Here is an 18,687-nt window from a genome sequence, read left to right on the forward strand (position 1 = left end):
TCACTACCTTTACTCCATTACTCTGTCTGGGTCAAAGCTGCTGATCATAGAGGGAGGGAGAGAGAGAGAGAGAGAGAGCGAGAGAGCGAGCGAGATCAGAGAGAAAGCTGAGAGAGAGATCTCTCCCGAGTATAGGTTAACACAACTCACCTCTTCTTGGCAGGGCCATCCTCAGAGTATTCGCTGCTGCCATCGGTGTTCTGGAACCGCGACCCGTCAGCCTTGTGGCCCTTCTGCCCCGAGCCATTGAGCTGGCCGCGGGCATGGGAACCTACAGAGACAAGAGGACAGGCGTTAGAGACCATATCGTATACTGCTAGGACATGTTGACTGGAGAGAAACAGTGACCAAAGTAAGAGGGCTGATTTGTGTTTGGAGCCCGTCAGCTGAACAAAGTCAACAAGTCAGGACTCAGGAAAAAGGAGCAGAGCTCATAAAGACATTCCAGTCAAATGAATGAAGACAGCATTGATGAGTAGCCAAGGCAGAAAAATGAAGTGAACCCCTCTTGATCAAATGAAACAGCATTCCCTGCAATTAAATAAGAAAACAGATTAATTATAATCCACTAAATCTTTGTAGGTAGTACAAAGCATCTACTACCTGGTACTGGAATTTCTAGTTGACTCACCACCCTCCCATCACATTCCTTAGGACTGATGCCTTAAAATCATGTGCCAACCCCAAACCACAACCCTAACCCCTAACTGCAGGTGTCAAAGGAATGTAATAATGACATAAATTAGTAGCGAATGGTTGAGTTGAGCCCAGGCAGCTGAAGTCTGTGTAGAGTGCAGGTCACTACCTGACAGCAGGAGACTAGTCATAGACCCCATCATGGCTGTAAACCGCTCTTAACATGCTCTGGTAGTATGAGTCAGACCATAGTGGTGCTCAGGGAACTGACTGGTTTAGGTTAGGTGTGCGTGTGTGTGTTCTGTGCTCAGAGTTAGTAGGGTGTTCAGCTGGCAGAGAGATGCTTTAGGCCAAGTCTTTACATGCTCTCATGATTCACTCATTCAGGCATCCTTGGAGGCACGAAGTGCCACATATGCTAACAATAACCAGAGCAGTTACACTCAGACAGTGAAGTTTGTCACTCCATTGACCTGCAGGTTGTTTGGTGGAACACCTCCCTTAAGTTTACCTTTACAAATCATCCTTTTGGCATTGAATACATTTAAAAAGAGACCAAGAACTCACAGAAAGCATTCTCCAGATTCAGCTATACTAATCTTCATATAGCTAAATCAGTAGTCGTAGGTGACTGGGATAATATTTATACTGAACATAAACAGCCTGGTGAGGGGCCATCTTGCCTCTTCTCGCCTCCCTCCTCTGAGTTCTTTTACATATGTCGGTCTCACATCAGTGCCATTGTGAGGGGCCGGGCAGGGAGGAAGAGAGAGACAGGGATGCAGACTGGCAGTCATGGAGGGTGCCACACTGGGCTGGGGCCTAAACTCTTTCCCCTGGTCCCAGTGAGGCCTATCCGGCCAGGAGGATGTCGGCTGATCCGTAAGGGTCTCTAATCAGATTTTGAGAGAGAGCGAGAGGTGTGATACCGTAGCGAGCCACAGAGTGTAGCTCATTAATGGAAGGTGGAGTAATGCATACAGAAAGCCCAGATGCAGACAGAAAATATTAAACAGCCAGGAGAGTGGCATTACTTCAGCTTAATCACCTTTACAAACACAGTGACTATGACTGAATAATACTGTTTCTAATAGAGCAAGCTTAGTGTCCACCAGCAGCCTGTAGCAATAACACTCTCTCTCACTGGTCCACTGTGTGCTGTGGCCGTCATAACTGTGGCTAGTAACAATATATGTATTTATCTCAAAGCTTGACTATGACACAGTATGATTGGGACCATAGTGTGTATAAAAATAAACTATGTGTTTGTCGTTTGGGATTTTACCCCATTTGAATGAATTTTCAACCACTTCTGACAATAGAATGGGATACTAAAAGGGGAATTCTAGGAGACAACCCTACAATAGGACAACAAAAGTAGTGTTTTTAAAATGGCTGTCCCACCCACACAGTTCTGCCCACAAATCAACCCCAGACCGAAGGAGACAGAGATCCTATTTAGTAACTGTATTGTCTACTGTGAGTACTAAGAGTAAAACTAAAAGATCTACCCAATAACAAGTCTATGTGGCCTAGGGTTGTCTAGCATTCTAAGCCGCAGTCTCCTCTGGCACACGTCTACAGTGTTGGCATAGGTTAGACTCTGGCCTACTGCCCTTTGACACCACCACTATCCTTCCCACTGTCATCCTCAGAAAATACCTTAAATATATTTAAAAATTAAAATAACAAGTTTATAACAATTCCAGTGGATGTGGCAAGTGAGGATGACATGCTGCAGATTGGCAGTCGGTTTCACTCTCTCTCGCTCTCTCTGAGAGAAGGCCAGCCCTATGACCAAGGCACTGTGCCCTCTGCCACTACATTCTGGCGAAAACTGCCACAGTTTCATCCCCTGAGGTCTCCATGAGACGGGACAGGACAGGGTCAGTGCTGAGGGACAGACAGGACAAAGCCGGTGCCAGTGGTGCTATGTGGCAGACAGTCACTACCATCTCCAACGGTTTGTAACGCAGCCAGTAGTTCCATCAATAGAACGGAGCTATGCCCTCTGAGAACCACGGGGGGAGCGATATGGAGAGGGAGAGAGAGATGGAGAGGAGGGCAGGGGAGCCAGAAGAAAGCTTCCTGAGCAGCAGTAACCAGAGGCCTGTTGATGTAATGATGCCTTCCATCTAGGGAGGAATCACACACGAGAGAGAGAGAGAGAGAGAGGAGAAAAGGGCATCACGTAATTAGTTCAATAATGCAGAGAGAGAAAGAGGAAAAGAGAGATGGACGCCTGCCAACAGTGAGAGGTAAAGTGGTCGGGGAGATGGCATGATTGCCGGTTATGGATGGGAGATAGACAGGGCGCCAGGGATGAGGGGGGCTGACACGCTTAAGGCCTTGCAGGGTTGGTCCTTCACTCTGCTGTTGGATCCATGGGTGTCTGCAGGCAGCTAGCTCCAGACAGCCAGCCAGACACACCCCCTCTAAAAGAGATCGACAAAACTGCAGAAGGAGGAGGGGGGGAGAAAAGGGGTGAGACCATCACAATAGTGGATGTTTGACTGATTTCCAAAATGGAGGAGAGTTTCAGCCGGTACAATGCAGTCTGTGTGCGACTGAGCCTGCAACCTAGATCTAAACTGAGGCTTCCCCTTGCCTGCTTGGCACGGTGTGAACTTCCAGAGGCCTTTCGCTCCCCCTCAGTCTCTGGGCTGTGTCAGTGACAGCAGAGAATAGGTTCAGAGGCCTGTGTGAAGTTCAATCTCCTAGTTGGCTGTTGGCTGGGATTTGAAACAGAGAGGAGACAGAGCAGTGTGGTTTGAAGCACAGCGAAGGTGTCAAACAAAGCAGCATCAGATAGCTCAAACCAGCCTTTATCCTGGGTATATACCACCGATACAGACACAAACAGGCACAGACTGAGCTACCTGAGCTCCATGGACTTTATATTGCACCTGCTTAGAAACATTATCTGCAGCATCCTCTCTGTTTTATTGTGTTTACCAAAGCACCTTCACTCTGAAATAACTCCATATTAATGTGTCATTATTGACGGTGTAGGCAGTCATTGTAAATAAGAATTTGTTCTTAACTGACTTGCCTAGTTAAATAAAGGTAAAATAAATAAATAAAAATTATTCCATCACTACTACCAGATCATTATCAGCTAGTCCACTGTAAACAACTAAACACAGAGTAGCCCATCACAGGTCTGTGAGCATTCAGACAAAAGGCAGACTGGATCAGTGTTGCAGAGAAAAGGGTCCCTGAGGAAACTCACCATTCGTGTATTTGGTTCCATCTCCAAGCTGCCTTTTCTGAGCAGTCTTGAACTCCTTCAGGGAGAGATAGAGCACCTTCCTTACATCCCTCTCCTCTGACCAGGGGATCCCATCTATGTCATCCTAAAAACACAGGACAACTGGTTAGCATTAGGATCTTACCATAACACAGCATAGTAGATGACTACATGTTAGCATAAGCATAACACGCTACATTAGCATAACATAGCAAAGCATTACAAGTAGCACAAAATGCACCATGTTTCTCACAACATAACCATGACCCACAGAAGACAGAAAGGTGATTCCTCACGAAACTAGAACAAAACCATGATATTTTTGATTTTCACAAAGTTTTATCCATATAAGGGTCCTTTGGAAGAAGCATTTAACATATTTCCTATTTATATTTGTTCATACTTACCAAAAATATAAATGCAACATGTAAAAGTGTTGGTCCCATGTTTCATGAGCTGAAATAAAATATGCCAGAGATGTTCCATACGCACAACAAGCTTATTTCTCCTGTTTGTGAGCATTTCTCCTTTGCCAAGTTAATCCATCCACCTGACAGGTGTGGCATATCAATAAGCTGATTAAACAGCATGATCATTACACAGGTGCACCTTGTTCTGTGGACAATAAAAGGCCACTAAAATGTGCAGTTTTGTCACACAACACAATGCCACAGATGTCTCAAGTTGAGGGAGTGTGCAATTGGCATGCTGACTGCAGGAATGTCCAACAGAGCCGTTGCCGGATTTGAATGTTAATTTCTCTACCAAAAACTGCCTCCAACGTCGTTTTAGAGAATTTGGCAGTACATCCAACCGGCCTCACAACTGCAGGCCACGTGTAACCACTCCAGCCCAGGACCTCCACATCCGGCTTCTTCACCTGCGAGATTGTTTGAGGAGGGGGAAGGGAGGTGCTGAGGAGTATTTCTGTCTGTAATAAAGCCCTTTTGTCAGGAAAGATTCATTCTGATTGGCTGGACCTGGCTCCCCAGTTGGTAGGCCTATGCCCTCCCAGACCCACCCATGGCTGCGCCCCTGCCCAGTCATGTGAAATCCATAGATTAGGGCCTAATGAATTTATTTCAATTGACGGATTTCCTTCTCTGAACTGTAACTCAGTAAAATCTTTGAAATTGTTGCATGGTACATTTGTTTTTGTTCAGTATATATTCGTGAGGAATCACCCAGAACCAATAAAGCCTAATAATGAATTAATAGGGAGAATATGGCTGTCTAGTATGACAGATTCCAGTCGTTTCCTTTGGCTGACAAAGAAAGACATAGGATGTTATTGTAACCAGGGTGACAGACATCTTAAACACAGCTTCCTTTTCCTAGAGCACCATTTTATCTGACAATAACCCTTCTTCCATCTCAGTACTATTTATGGATGGACAGTCAATGAGGTCAATGTAGCGCCGATACTTAAAGCAGTACACCGCCAGGAAAGACAGAAGAATGGTATGGTGACATGGACTTCCGTTACAGTACACTAACTTTCCAACATGCTTCATTATTAAGGTCTCCAGTGTCTGAGTACAGAAATAACCTGCTTCCTACACAGAGCAGATTTACTGTATAACACTTATAACCCTGCTTCCCCTCACAGTACAGCGCTGCATCCTACACACAGTGCAGCTGTACTAGGCTACTGTTTGACGTGTAACACTACTAATGATGAGGAAATTAGATTAAAACAAGAGTGAACAAACAAGCTGGATCTCTACTGAAATAGCTGTAGGGCAATTCCATGGTAACGGAATTACTCTGACTCAGATATTTCACTTTAAAATGTATACCAAACAAAAACCATTGATTTCAAAGTTTAACTAACCATAGAACTCTATGAACAAGGACTACTTTTAAACAATTCCACTGAACATTTGACCAAAACACACAAAGTTTGGTAACAGAATAAAACTGAGGGAGATTGTACTATAATTAGGTTACCAAACTTTGCATCTGCACAGTTTTTCCAGTAAAAGTCTATTATATATTGTTTTACTGTGTAAATTCTTCAAAGTAGTCATTGTGCATAGAGTTGTGTTTTGTTTAATTTTTAAATCAATGGTTTTTCTTTGGCATACATTAGTTACTGTGGAATTGCCCTGTAGTGATCATCAGTAGTGGACATCACGGAGATATTGCATGATAATCAAAGTGTTGGTGGAGGTTAGACTGTCCATAGACTTTCTCCTCCTGATGAAACGGAGGGGTGACAGCCATGTTTCCCTGCCGACACGCTCTCGACTGTGTGTGTGTGTGGCCGATGCTGTGCACCACCACTCCGCATTACACTTAGCTTCGACTGACACAAACACACGCATACACACACACACACACACAGACGCATGCACGCACCCACAGCCGACACCTCTGGCTTTGAACTCTGGGAGCTGACCAAAAATTCGCCTGAAAGTTTTTGTTGTTTTTTTCTCTTGGAGGCTGGCAGACTGCCAGAGTAATTTCCTCATCTCCCTACATGTAGTGACGCAGCGTTGGAAACTGCGGAGTGCTGGACATCATTAGCCGAGAGCCCTGAAGAGACGCAACAACCGTTTTTTTTTTTACAATAAAGTCAAATGTCAACAGAAAAATAACTGCGAAAGGAGTCAAAAAGGTTTTCACAACCCTCTACGGAAACAACTCAGCACTGTTAAATCTTTTAAAATGGAACTTTATTCTGCGGATCGCTGGTCTTAACAGACATGCAGCCCTGCCCATCTGCTTAGTAAGGGCTAAACCCCTCAGACTCATAACTAGGTCTCAGCTCCTCTCTAAACCCCCAGACCTCCTGTGTCATACAACACATGTTAATCGAACCAAAAATGGTATGGAAATTCAACATTGATATCGTGCCTTCGCTGTAAGTAAAGCCAGTTTTCTGTCAAATGTCACGACCGACAGACTGACTGACATGGGTAGGCAGAGAGACAAGCAGAGACGCATGAGTGGGTAGTTAGGCAGGCAGCAGGCCGTGGAGGGGGCTGACTGACTGACGGAGGGATGCCAGGCCTCTTCAGAGAGGGAGAGTCGGGCTGCTGGCAGAGTAGAGTAGAGCAGAGGCGGGGCTCAGATGAGAGCTGGCACCACCACAGAGACAACACGCAGCACTGAGCTGACACCCCCCCGCCCGCTGACACCCTCCCCTCCCGCAGGGAACCCACAGCCTGCTAATGAGAGCTGGGGCCTTTGTGTCTCTACTTGAGCAGGCCGACGGGCACACAGCACGCTCTGCAACACACACACACACACGTTTTAGGGGCCCCAAAGGGACTCAGAACACACTACCTTTTATACCACAGCGCTCCACCTTGGCAAATACTGCGAACAGAAAGACACACGGCGGATCCTCTAAACGACATCAAGAACTTCTACTCCTTTGACATTCCCACTGAGACAAGCCTGGATGGGAAAGGTGGGTAGTCCCGACCGAGACTAAAGGTGGGTAGTCGTAGACAGACGTCTGTCACAGCAGACAGAGCCACTCAACATCAGACAACACGCTGGCTCCCTCATCCCACTGTAAACACATACCAGTAGAGACTGTTAATAGAAGCCAGAAAGAAACTCCATATCAACTTGTGAACCCTTTACCATCTGGAACATCCCCAATAGGCTTCAGGAAGATGCGTAGTCTATACCTGACTGTTCTGAGGCTGCTGTTTACACTAGAAGCACTGAGCTGACCCTGTATAAATGGTTCTTTATACAGGGTTAGTACCAGGGTCTAAGCATGGACATTTGTAGATAAGTCTTAAAGGGGACACTTCACAATTTTCCAACTTCATATTCATAATCTCCAGCACCACCCCAACATGTGAAAATGGTGTGTTTCTATATTTGGTAGTTAAAAAGATAGAGAAAGATAAGTGCTTCCAATGACATTGGTGTACATCGTGTGATTGACCAATTGTGAGTAGGCATTGTCTACTAATTGGTTGGCATTGGAAACACTTCTCTATCATTTTTACTACAAAACATAGAAACGCCATTTTCACACAGTGCCTTCAGAAATTATTCATACCCCTTGACTTATTGCACATTTTGTTGTGTTACAGCCTGAATTCAAAACGGATAATTTTTTATTAATTTTTTTACACACACACACACACACACACACACACACACACACACACACACACACACACACACACACACACACATTATGACAAAGTGAAAACATGTTTTTAGAAATGTTTACTAATTTATTGAAAAATACAGAAATATCTAATTTACATAAAGTATTCACACTCCTGAGTCAATACTTTGTAGGACACCTTTCACAGCAATTAATTACAGCTGTGAGTCTTTCTGGGTAAGTCCGTAAGTCTTGTGCAACATTTGACCATTATTATTTTCAAAGTGTTTCAAGCGCTGTCAAATTGGATGTTGATCATTGATAGACAACCATTCTCAGGTCTTGCCATAGATTTACAAGTAGATAAGTCCAAACTAACTCGGCCACTCAGGAACATTCACTGTCTTTTTGGTAAGCAATGCCAGCATAGATTTGTCTTTGTGTTTTAGGTAATTGTCCTGCTGAAAGGTGAATTCATCTCCCAGCATCTGGTGGAAAGCAGACCGAACCAGGTTTTCCTCTGGGATTTTGCCTGTGCTTAGCTCCATTCCATTTTTTGCAGTATTACTTTAGTGCCTTGTTGCAAATAGGATGCATGTTTTGGAATATTGTTATTTTTTACAGGCTTCCTTTTTTTTTTTTTCACTCTGTCAATTAGGTTGGTATTGTGTAGTAACTACAATATTGTTGATCCATCCTCAGTTATCACAGCCATTAAACTGTGTAACTGTTTTAAAGTCACCATTTCTCTACGGAAACTGAGTTTCCTTAAAAAGGAAATAAAAAAACGATTTGAGACCAAGTGAAAAAGCATCCATACACCATCCAAAGTGTAATTAACAACTTCCCATGCTCAAAGGCATATTCAATGTCTGCTTGTTTTTTACTCATCTGCCAATAGGTGCCATTCTTTGCGAGGCATTGAAAACCTCCCTGGTCTTTGTGATTGAATATGTGTTTGAAATTCAGTGCTCGACTGAGGGACATTACAGATAATTGTATGTGTGGGATACAGAGATGAGGTAGTCATTCAAAACTCATGTCAAACACTTATTGCACAGAGTGAGTCCATTAAACTTACATTTACATTTTAGTCATTTAGCAGACGCTCTTATCCAGAGCGACTTACAGTTAGTGAATATATATATATATATATATATATATATACACACACTGGCCCCCCCCTGGGAAACGAACCCACAACCCTGGCGTTGCAAACGCCATGCTCTATCAACTGAGCTACATCCCTGCCGGCCATTCCCTCCCCTACCCTGGACGACGCTGGGCCAATTATGCACCGCCCATGAGTCTCCCGGTCGCGGCCGGCTGCGACAGAGCCTGGATTCGAACCAGGATCTCTAGTGGCACAGTTAGCACTGCGATGCAGTGCCTTAGACCACTGCGCCACTCAGGAGACATTCACTTATTTTAACTTGTTAAGAAAATATTTACTCCTGAACTTATTTAGGCTTGCCATAACAAAGGGGTTGAATACTTGACTCAACAAATGAATAAAGAAATGGAAAGCTGAAATGTCTTAACATTTCGAAAAACATTCCACCTTGACATTATGGGGTATTGGGTGTAGGCCAGTGACAAAAAAATCTCAATTTAAATCAATTTTTAATTCAGGCTGTAACAACAAAATGTGAAAAAAGTCAAGTGGTGTGAATACTTTCTGAAGGGACTGTGGTCCTCTGTAGCTCAGCTGGTAGAGCACGGCGCTTGTAACGCCAAGGTAGTGGGTTCGATCCCCGGGACCCCCCATACACAAAAATGTATGCACACATGACTGTAAGTCGCTTTGGATAAAAGCGTCTGCTAAATGGCATATTATTATTATTATTATTATTACTGTATGTTGATGTTGGGGTGGTGCTGGAGATGAATATGAAGTAGAAAAATTGTGAAATGTCCCTTTAAGAGCAACATGAGTAGTAGTGGGACGAAGGTGGAGGTTCCTGTGGATCTTATTGAGCAGCTGGTGAGATGAAGTAGTGAGATGTTCCATGTTATCACGTCACTGCGTTGTAAACCCCTTCCCCTCTAAAACCACCTGATCCATTAAGACCAGGACTAATGTAATAACCTGCAGAGACACCAACTCCGTTTCATCTGTCAACTCTAACATTGCATGATGGATGGAATAAAGCTTGAATCTAGGTTGTATAAATAGAGATCAAGAGCTTGGGACTATAAAGTTCTATCTGTAAAAAGAGGATTCTGAGATAATTGGCTTTACATTTCCAAACCCTCATTGATTTGAATGGTGTCAGCAATTTTTATCTAGTATTCTTTTGAACTTACCAACATGAATTGGGGTATTTAGAGTGACATACAGGTGGAGAACATTGAACAGAACAAGGCTGTCAATAACTCAATTTTGACAAAAATGCAGATCGAACCTTATAGTCCCAATCTCTTGAGATGTCTGTGGCACTGATGTGAGACAAATGACAAAATAAAAATGTCTTGTGCGGTGAACAATTATGGAAACAAGGTCACTGCAATGAGGTATAAAAGAAGACTTGTTCTTCTAACCTACTGTGTACTGTAGGGGGATTGGCTGAACCTCCTGTGTACAGTAAGAGGATTGGCTGAGCTATTTGGTGCCGAGAGAAAGAGGAATTAAGTCCATCTAATCAAGCAGGAAGTTCACACCCCCTCATTTCACAGAAAGTGAAAAAAAAACAGACACACACTGGAAAGGGGTTGTCCCACTTTCAAAACAAAAGGAACAAGCGTGCGTTGGTTCACGTCGCAGACTAATAATAGCCTGCTGATGATGGTCTGGATCTCATCAACCAGAGAATGTGGGCCAGGAGCCAACTGAGATCAGGCTGAAATGTGTTAGTACTGTATAACACACGTCCCCCCCCCCCCCCCCCCCCTCTCGGCTTCAAATGTGTCCCAGATGCATAGCTCAGTCAGTGCTGGTGTATCTGTAACAGGATGGGTTTTCACACACAGACTTACGCAGCACAATAACTATTTTTCACAGCTCCTCCTCCCCCCAACTGTTACTTAGCTTGCAGATACAAGTGACAAGCTGCAAATTAATTGGAGGTTGCAAAGCCAAAAGGATTTCACCAAGTCACCTGTTACAAAGGAGTGTTCTGGGACACAGCAGAAGTCCATTCCCGAGTGCAGGGCTGAGTCAGTCACTCAGTCCGCTCCTAGTAGGAATATTGCTGGGCTCAGACCGGGACGGAGCCGAGAGAGAACCTAGGGTTAACGGGTGTGTGAGGAGCTTAATGTCATCACCCCATTACACCTCTACCTCAGCGCATTGGAATGCCGGGCCGTATCCGTAGGGTCTCCCTTTGAACACCCTCATGCTGGGATCGACCACATTCCTGCTCCCAGTCTCAGACCCAGAGCACTTCCATCTGCACCAGCAGCATTCCTAAACATTATCCCATTTTGGGGACTTTGGAAATGTTAGGGGCTGCCAACCAAGGGGGAGAGAGGGTTGTTGCCTCGCTTCTCCTCGCTGCATCACTGTGTGTGTGTGTGTGTGTGTCCTGCCCTCCCCTGTACCCAGCGGCCGACCATAAACACCCTGAGAGAAAACACTGTTGATCTGACACAGAGACACACTGCCAGGCGCCACAGAATGCATTTAACTGAAGGAGGGATGTGAAGAGCTTTATCATCCTGTGGCTTCTCTTCCTCTTCTCTCTCATGACAAACTCACTCTGCCAGAGCTAAAGCCAGCTGAGCATGTCTAAGTGACAGACTGCCACTTCCATTCAGCCCTGTCAAGCACAAAATGCTATCAGACTAAACTGGAGCAGAAAGGAGAAAGATAATGTAACGATTTAAAGGCGCAGGAAAAGGGGGGCTGTGTGATTATTTTGACAGACAAATAAATGGCAGAGTGAATTCCAGGTTACAGGAGCTAAAGGGAGGTTCCAGGGCCCAAGCTGGACCAATGAAGCGGCTTTATCAACCAGGCCGACCACCCTTGACCAGTGGTGACTGGTCAGTCCGGTCTTCACACGACTGAAGAAGAGAAACAGAGTCCACCTGATCAGAATAACAGTGTGCGTACACTGGAACTTCAGTGGATGCAGGCAGATTCAGGATATGACCCGGGGGAAGGGGGGATGGACAGGAAGTCCAAAGCCTCATTACTCCACTGGGCTGATTGAGGTGAAATGGTCTGAATCCCACTGGTGGAGATAGGATGAACACGCTAATACAGCCCAGACACAGACAGGCCAATACAGCCCGGACACAGACAGGCCAATACAGCCCGGACACAGACAGGCCAATACAGCCCGGACACAGACAGGCCAATACAGCCCGGACACAGACAGGCCAATACAGCCCGGCTAGCCAGACAGACAGACAAACCTGGTCCCAATACCCACCTTTGCAAATCATCCAGGACTGGCAGTTAACAATACATCAATAGGAACACATGTTGGTCAGCTGACATGGACGTAGTGTGGATGGGACAGAGAGAGTGGGGTGGGACAGGGTTTAGTGTGGACTCGGAGAGTAGGGTGGGGGGTGGGACAGGGTTTAGTGTGTCAATGTCCACTTATTCAGCCTTAATGAAAGTGGATCAGCCGTCTCCTCAGTGAGATCCAGCCCAGAGCCCACCATGCAGCCCTGTTTACACAGGCAAAATCAAGCAGATAAGGAGTAACAGATGGTACAGTCCCCACTCACTTTCTCTTGCTCTCATCCCTCCATGTCGCCCTTCCTTCATGTGTCCATACTACTCAATATTTCTCTTCCCATGACTTTTCCACAGTATACCTCTCCCCCTCCCATCCATCTCAGTGATCCCTCTCCTCTAATGGTAGTGACAGGCCTCTCCTCAGCTAGCAGCAGGGTCTGACTCACAGTGGAGAACATGGTGAATCAAAACGTCCAATCAGGATGAATACATCTGAGGGAATTACAATATTCTAATTTCTCCTGTGTTTAGGAGAGAAACATTCCACACACACACACACACACACACATACACAAACAGTATTTCACCCACAGTCAAACAGGACCCTGAACAGCTTCACCCCCAAGCCATAAGACTGCTAAATTGTTAGTTAAATAGTTAACCAATTGCTACCCGGACTATCTGCATTGACCCTTTTTGCACAAACTCTTTTGACTCATCCCATACACTGCTGTTACGGTTTATTATCTATCCTGTTGCCTATTCATTTTATCCCTACATATACAGTTGAAGTCAGAAGTTTACATACACGTAGGTTGGAGTCATTAAAACCAGTTTTTCAACCACTCCACAAATTTCTTGTTAACAAACTATAGTTTTGGCAAGTCAGTTAGGACATCTACTTTGTGCATGACAAGTAATTTTTCTAACAAATGTTTACAGACAGATTATTTCACTTATAATTCACTGTATAACAATTCCAGTGGGTCAGAAGTTTACATACACCAAGTTGACTGTGCCTTTAAACAGCTTGGAAAATTCAGGAAAATGATGTCATGCTTTAGAAGCTTCTGAGGCTAATTGACATGATTTGAGTCAATTGAAGTTGTATCTGTGGCTGTATTTCAAGGCCTACCTTCAAACTCAGTGCCTCTTTGCTTGACATCATGGGAAAATCAAAAGAAAATCAGCCAAGATCTCAGGAAAAAAAAATGTGTAGACCTCCACAAGTCTGGTTCATCCTTGGGATTAATTTCCAAACGCCTGAAGGTACCACGTTCATCTGTACAAATAAGTACGCAAGTATAAACACCATGGGACCACACAGCCGTCATACCGCTCAGGAAGGAGATGCTTGTCTCCTAGAGATCAACGTACTTTGGTGCGAAAAGTGCAAATCAATCCCAGAACAACAGCAAAGGACGTTGTGTAAATGCTGGAGGAAACAGGTACAAAAGTATCTATATCCACAGTAAAACGAGACCTATATCGACATAACCTGAAAGGCCGCTCAGCAAGGAAGAAGCCACTGCTCCAAAACCGCCATATAAAAGCCAGTCTACGGTTTGCAACTGCACATGGGGACAAAGATCGTACTTTTTGGAGAAATGTCCTCTGGTCTGATGAAACAAAAATAGAACTGTTTGGCCTTAAAGACCATCGTTATGTTTGGAGGAAAAAGGGGGTTGCTTGCAAGCCGAAGAACACCATCCCAACCGTGAAGCACGGGGGTGGCAGCATCATGCTGTGGGGGTGCTTTGCTGCAGGAGGGTCTGGTGCACTTCACAAAATAGATGGCATCATGAGGAAGGAAAATTATGTGGATATATTCAAGCAACATCTCAAGACATCAGTCAGGAAGTTAAAGCTTGGTTGCAAATGGGTCTTCCAAATGGACAGTGACCCCAAGCATACTTCCAAAGTTGTGGCAAAATGGCTTAAGGACAACAAAGTCAAGGTATTGGAGTGGCCATCACAAAGCCCTGACCTCAATCCTATAGAAAATGTGTGGGCAGAACTGAAAAAGCATGTGCGAGCAAGGAGGCCTACAAACCTGACTCAGTTACACCAGCTCTGTCAGGAGGAATGGGCCAAAATTCACCCAATTTATTGTGGGAAGCTTGTGGAAGGCTACCCGGAACGTGTGACCCAAGTTAAACAATTTAAAGGCAATGCTACCAAATACTAATTGAGTGTATGTAAACTTCTGACCCAATGGGAATGTGATGAAAGAAATAAAAGCTGAAATAAATCAATCATTCTCTCTACTATTATTCTGAGACATTTCACATTCTTAAAATAAAGTGGTGATCCTAACTGACCTAAGACAGGGAATGTTTACTAGGATTAAATGTCAGGAAGAGTTTAAATGTACAGTGGGGGAAAAACGTATTTAGTCAGCCACCAATTGTGCAAGTTCTCCCACTTAAAAAGATGAGAGAGGCCTGTAATTTTCATCATAGGTACACGTCAACTATGACAGACAAATTGAGAAAAAATAATCCAGAAAAATCACATTGTAGGATTTTTAATGAATTTATTTGCAAATTATGGTGGAAAATAAGTATTTGGTCACCTACAAACAAGCAAGATTTCTGGCTCTCACAGACCTGTAACTTCTTCTTTAAGAAGCTCCTCTGTCCTCCACTCGTCCTCCACTCGGTGTATTAATGGCACCTGTTTGAACTTGTTATCAGTATAAAAGACACCTGTCCACAACCTCAAACAGTCACACTCCAAACTCCACTATGGCCAAGACCAAAGAGCTGTCAAAGGACACCAGAAACAAAATTGTAGACCTGCACCAGGCTGGGAAGACTGAATCTGCAATAGGTAAGCAGCTTGGTTTGAAGAAATCAACTGTGGGAGCAATTATTAGGAAATGGAAGACATACAAGACCACAATAAATCCTGCAGTGCAGACGTGTCACCCTGCTTAAGCCAGTACATGTCCAGGCCCGTCTGAAGTTTGCTAGAGTGCATTTGGATGATCCAGAAGAGGATTGGGAGAATGTCATATGGTCAAATGAAACCAAAATATAACTTTTTGGTAAAAACTCAACTCGTTGTATTTGGAGGACAAATAATGCTGAGTTGCATCCAAAGAACACCATACCTACTGTGAAGCATGGGGGTGGAAACATCATGCTTTGGGGCTGTTTTTCTGCAAAGGGACCAGGACGACTGATCTGTGTAAAGGAAAGAATGAATGGGGCCATGTATCGTGAGATTTTGAGTGAAAACCTCCTTCCATCAGCAAGGGCATTGAAGATGAAACGTGGCTGGGTCTTTCAGCATGACAATGATCCCAAACACACCGCCCGGGCAACAAAGGAGTGGCTTCGTAAGAAGCATTTCAAGGTCCTGGAGTGGCCTAGCCTGTCTCCAGATCTCAACCCCATAGAAAATCTTTGAAGGGAGTTGAAAGTCCGTGTTGCCCAGCGACAGCCCCAAAACATCACTGCTCTAGAGGAGATCTGCATGGAGGAATGGGCCAAAATACCAGCAACAGTGTGTGAAAACCTTGTGAAGACTTACAGAAAACGTTTGACCTGTGTCATTGCCAACAAAGGGTATATAACAAAGTATTGAGAAACTTTTGTTATTGACCAAATACTTATTTTCCACCATAATTTGCAAATAAATTCATTAAAAATCCTACAATGTGATTTTCTGGAGAAAAAAAATCTCATTTTGTCTGTCATAGTTGACGTGTACCTATGATGAAAATTACAGGCCTCTCTCATCTTTTTAAGTGGGAGAACTTGCACAATTGGTGGCTGACTAAATACTTTTTTCCCCCACTGTATTTGGCTAAGGTGTATGTAAACTTCCGACTTCAACTGTATGTACATATCTACCTCAATTACCTCGTACCCCTGCACATTGACTCAGTACTGGTACCCCGTGTATATAGCCAAGTTATTGTTACTCATTGTGTATTTATTCCTCATGTTAATATTTTTCGATTATCTCCATTGTCTCTCTCAGCATTGTTGGAAAGCATTTCACTGTTAATCTAAATCTGTTGTTTACGAAGCATGTGATGAATAAAATGTGATTAGTCATAGGTCTAGCACACTCATCTCAGGTTTTCCCCCCCTTTGAGAACCCATTGGATGTGTGAACAGTGAATGTCTCATCTGGTTTACAGAACACTGCATGGCTTACAGAACACACGCACACCTTCCACACAGAAAGCAAAAGGCTGTATTCAAAGCGTTGGCTATCTACCCACCACAATAGTAAAGAACCTGCAGTGCTATACACACACCCATATTTTTCAATAATCTGAGAGGATTAAAATAATGTTTTTGTATTTAGAAAGATTATGTATTGTGGGTAAGAGAAAGCAGCATTGTACCTCAGTCCTGAAACATTCCTTGATCACTAAAATCAATAGGATGTTCATTACAGAGTAGCTAATGCAGAGTAGCAGAACAAAACCCTAAGAGATCAGGCTGAGCAACGCTTCCTGGGGACAGCACTGCGTGTCTCGCCGTAGCCATTGTCACCGGGTCTCACTCTGAGTCACCGAGGGAGTTCACCACAACCCTTACAATCTGAAGGAGAAGAGTAGACTCATCAAACATAGCATGCACACACATCAGCATTGTGCTAGAGCTGGAAACCAGCAGTGCACAGTGAAAGCTAGCCTGTCAGCCAGCCAGCCAGTCCCCACACCTGCGTTTGTTTGTTGCGAAGCAGGCAACACCATTTCAGGGAAACATGTCAATTCAGCAACATGTCACTACTGTTATCCACCCAGTCAAACCTGGCTTGTCTGTTACACATGTATTTTACTGTCCCTGACCTGTTGTGTACCCCCCCCCCACCACACACAAACTGTCTCTCAGTTTTCCTCTTCCCCTCTCTGTCTCCAGTGTAATGGACCAAGGTTAGTGTAACTTGTTACCTCACTGCTACACTTTGCCAGCTGGAGAGGAGCTGTGTGTGTGTGTGTGTGTGTGTGTGGGGGGGGGGGGGGGGGGGTGGTACAGACCACCACAGCATGTGATTTCTCTCACACCCTCCAACTCAGAAGATGATTTTATTACAAAACAAGAGCGGACAGCTGTAGGTTCACACACACAGAGAGAAATCGAATAAAAATTAGAGCGAGAGGAGGCGGCAGCAGGAGACAAACTGCAGGTCAGGAGAGAGAACAACTGTCACTGAGCAGGAGAAAGAGCTTTTAGAGGCCATTTAAAGACTCCCACTCTCTGCTCCACTCTGCTTCAGTGCCAGCCTGACTAAACCTGGGAGAGAGCCAAAGAGCCAGACAATGAGTACGTTTACATGCACAGTAATAATTTGATATTAAACTGATTATGGCAGTAGGCAGCTTATGCAACAGTCATGTAAAGACCTTATTCTGCTTATCTTAAATCGGCGTAAGGTCAAAATCGAAGTAAGCATAGGCTGATTAAAACCTGGTTTTCTGAGCAATCTTTCAAATTATTAGGACATGTAAACACCTTAAATTCGGCGTGCCAGCAGTGTATTGATCTGCGCATGTGCTAGCACCAGCCCAGTGAGCCTCCCTCTTTAGCGCGAGTGAAGTGAGTTCGGAACAACTGAATGTATGAATCTTAGAAGTAGTTTTCGCATACAAACTTTAGATGTCCGAACTCAGAATAAAATATGCTACCCAAAAATAATATGGTCGCTGTGGTAGAACATTTATTTTGATTGGCGATTTATTAGAGTGCCATCAGGTAGCCTGATTTCGGATGTGTCCATGTAATCAGGATTATTAGCGAAACTACTATATTATTCTGACTATCCACAATAAATCGCATTATTGTGTGCATGTAACCGTACTCAATGATGCAATGATGCTGAAGCATCGACTCCAACATCCACTCCCTCCCTCTAGCCCCCTTCCTCAGATTCCCTCTCTCCTCCGACAATCTTTTTTTGTCTCCTGGGGTGAAATAAATCTTCCTGTTCTCTTACTGAAATGAATGAGCACTGAACGCTGTGGCTCCCTCCCACGTCCACCTGCCTGTCCTGGGCTTATTATTCAGCCCTGTCCCCTGGGACCCAGCTCCAAGCGCTACACTGTCCCGCCTTCTTTACACCATGCGACTCACTAAGACTGGGTTCCACTGCACCACATGTGATGTTGAGTACATGTAGTCATAGTTTAAATGGCTCCAATGGTAGTGTATGAACACAGAGGAGGTAAGGAGCATGGTAGGAACAGAAGAGAAAAGGATAAGAGAGAGAGAGGGGTGAGAGGAGAGAGTGAGAGGAATAGCAGGAGGGGTGAACAACAATGCAGGTCCTGTGTGTCAGCCCTGGGAG

The 18,687-nt window shown here is 44.4% G+C and overlaps 1 protein-coding gene across 1 annotated transcript in view; it reads right to left on the reverse strand.

The window, feature by feature from the left end:
• Positions 1–18,687, reverse strand: part of LOC311120466 (protein Jumonji-like) — a gene marked incomplete at its 3' end in the record, with an annotated part of 67,261 nt that overhangs the window by 14,629 nt on the left and 33,945 nt on the right. The window contains exons 2-3 of the mRNA XM_084195053.1: positions 3,869–3,992; positions 151–271 (exon numbers count right to left, since the gene is read on the reverse strand). Coding sequence (XP_084051179.1) covers positions 151–271; positions 3,869–3,992 — 245 coding nt within the window. The remainder of the gene's footprint in view (positions 1–150; positions 272–3,868; positions 3,993–18,687) is intronic.

This window comes from Coregonus lavaretus, assembly GCF_964263955.1.
Source record: "Coregonus lavaretus genome assembly, contig: HAP1_SCAFFOLD_1641, whole genome shotgun sequence".
Lineage (NCBI taxonomy): Eukaryota > Metazoa > Chordata > Actinopteri > Salmoniformes > Salmonidae > Coregonus > Coregonus lavaretus.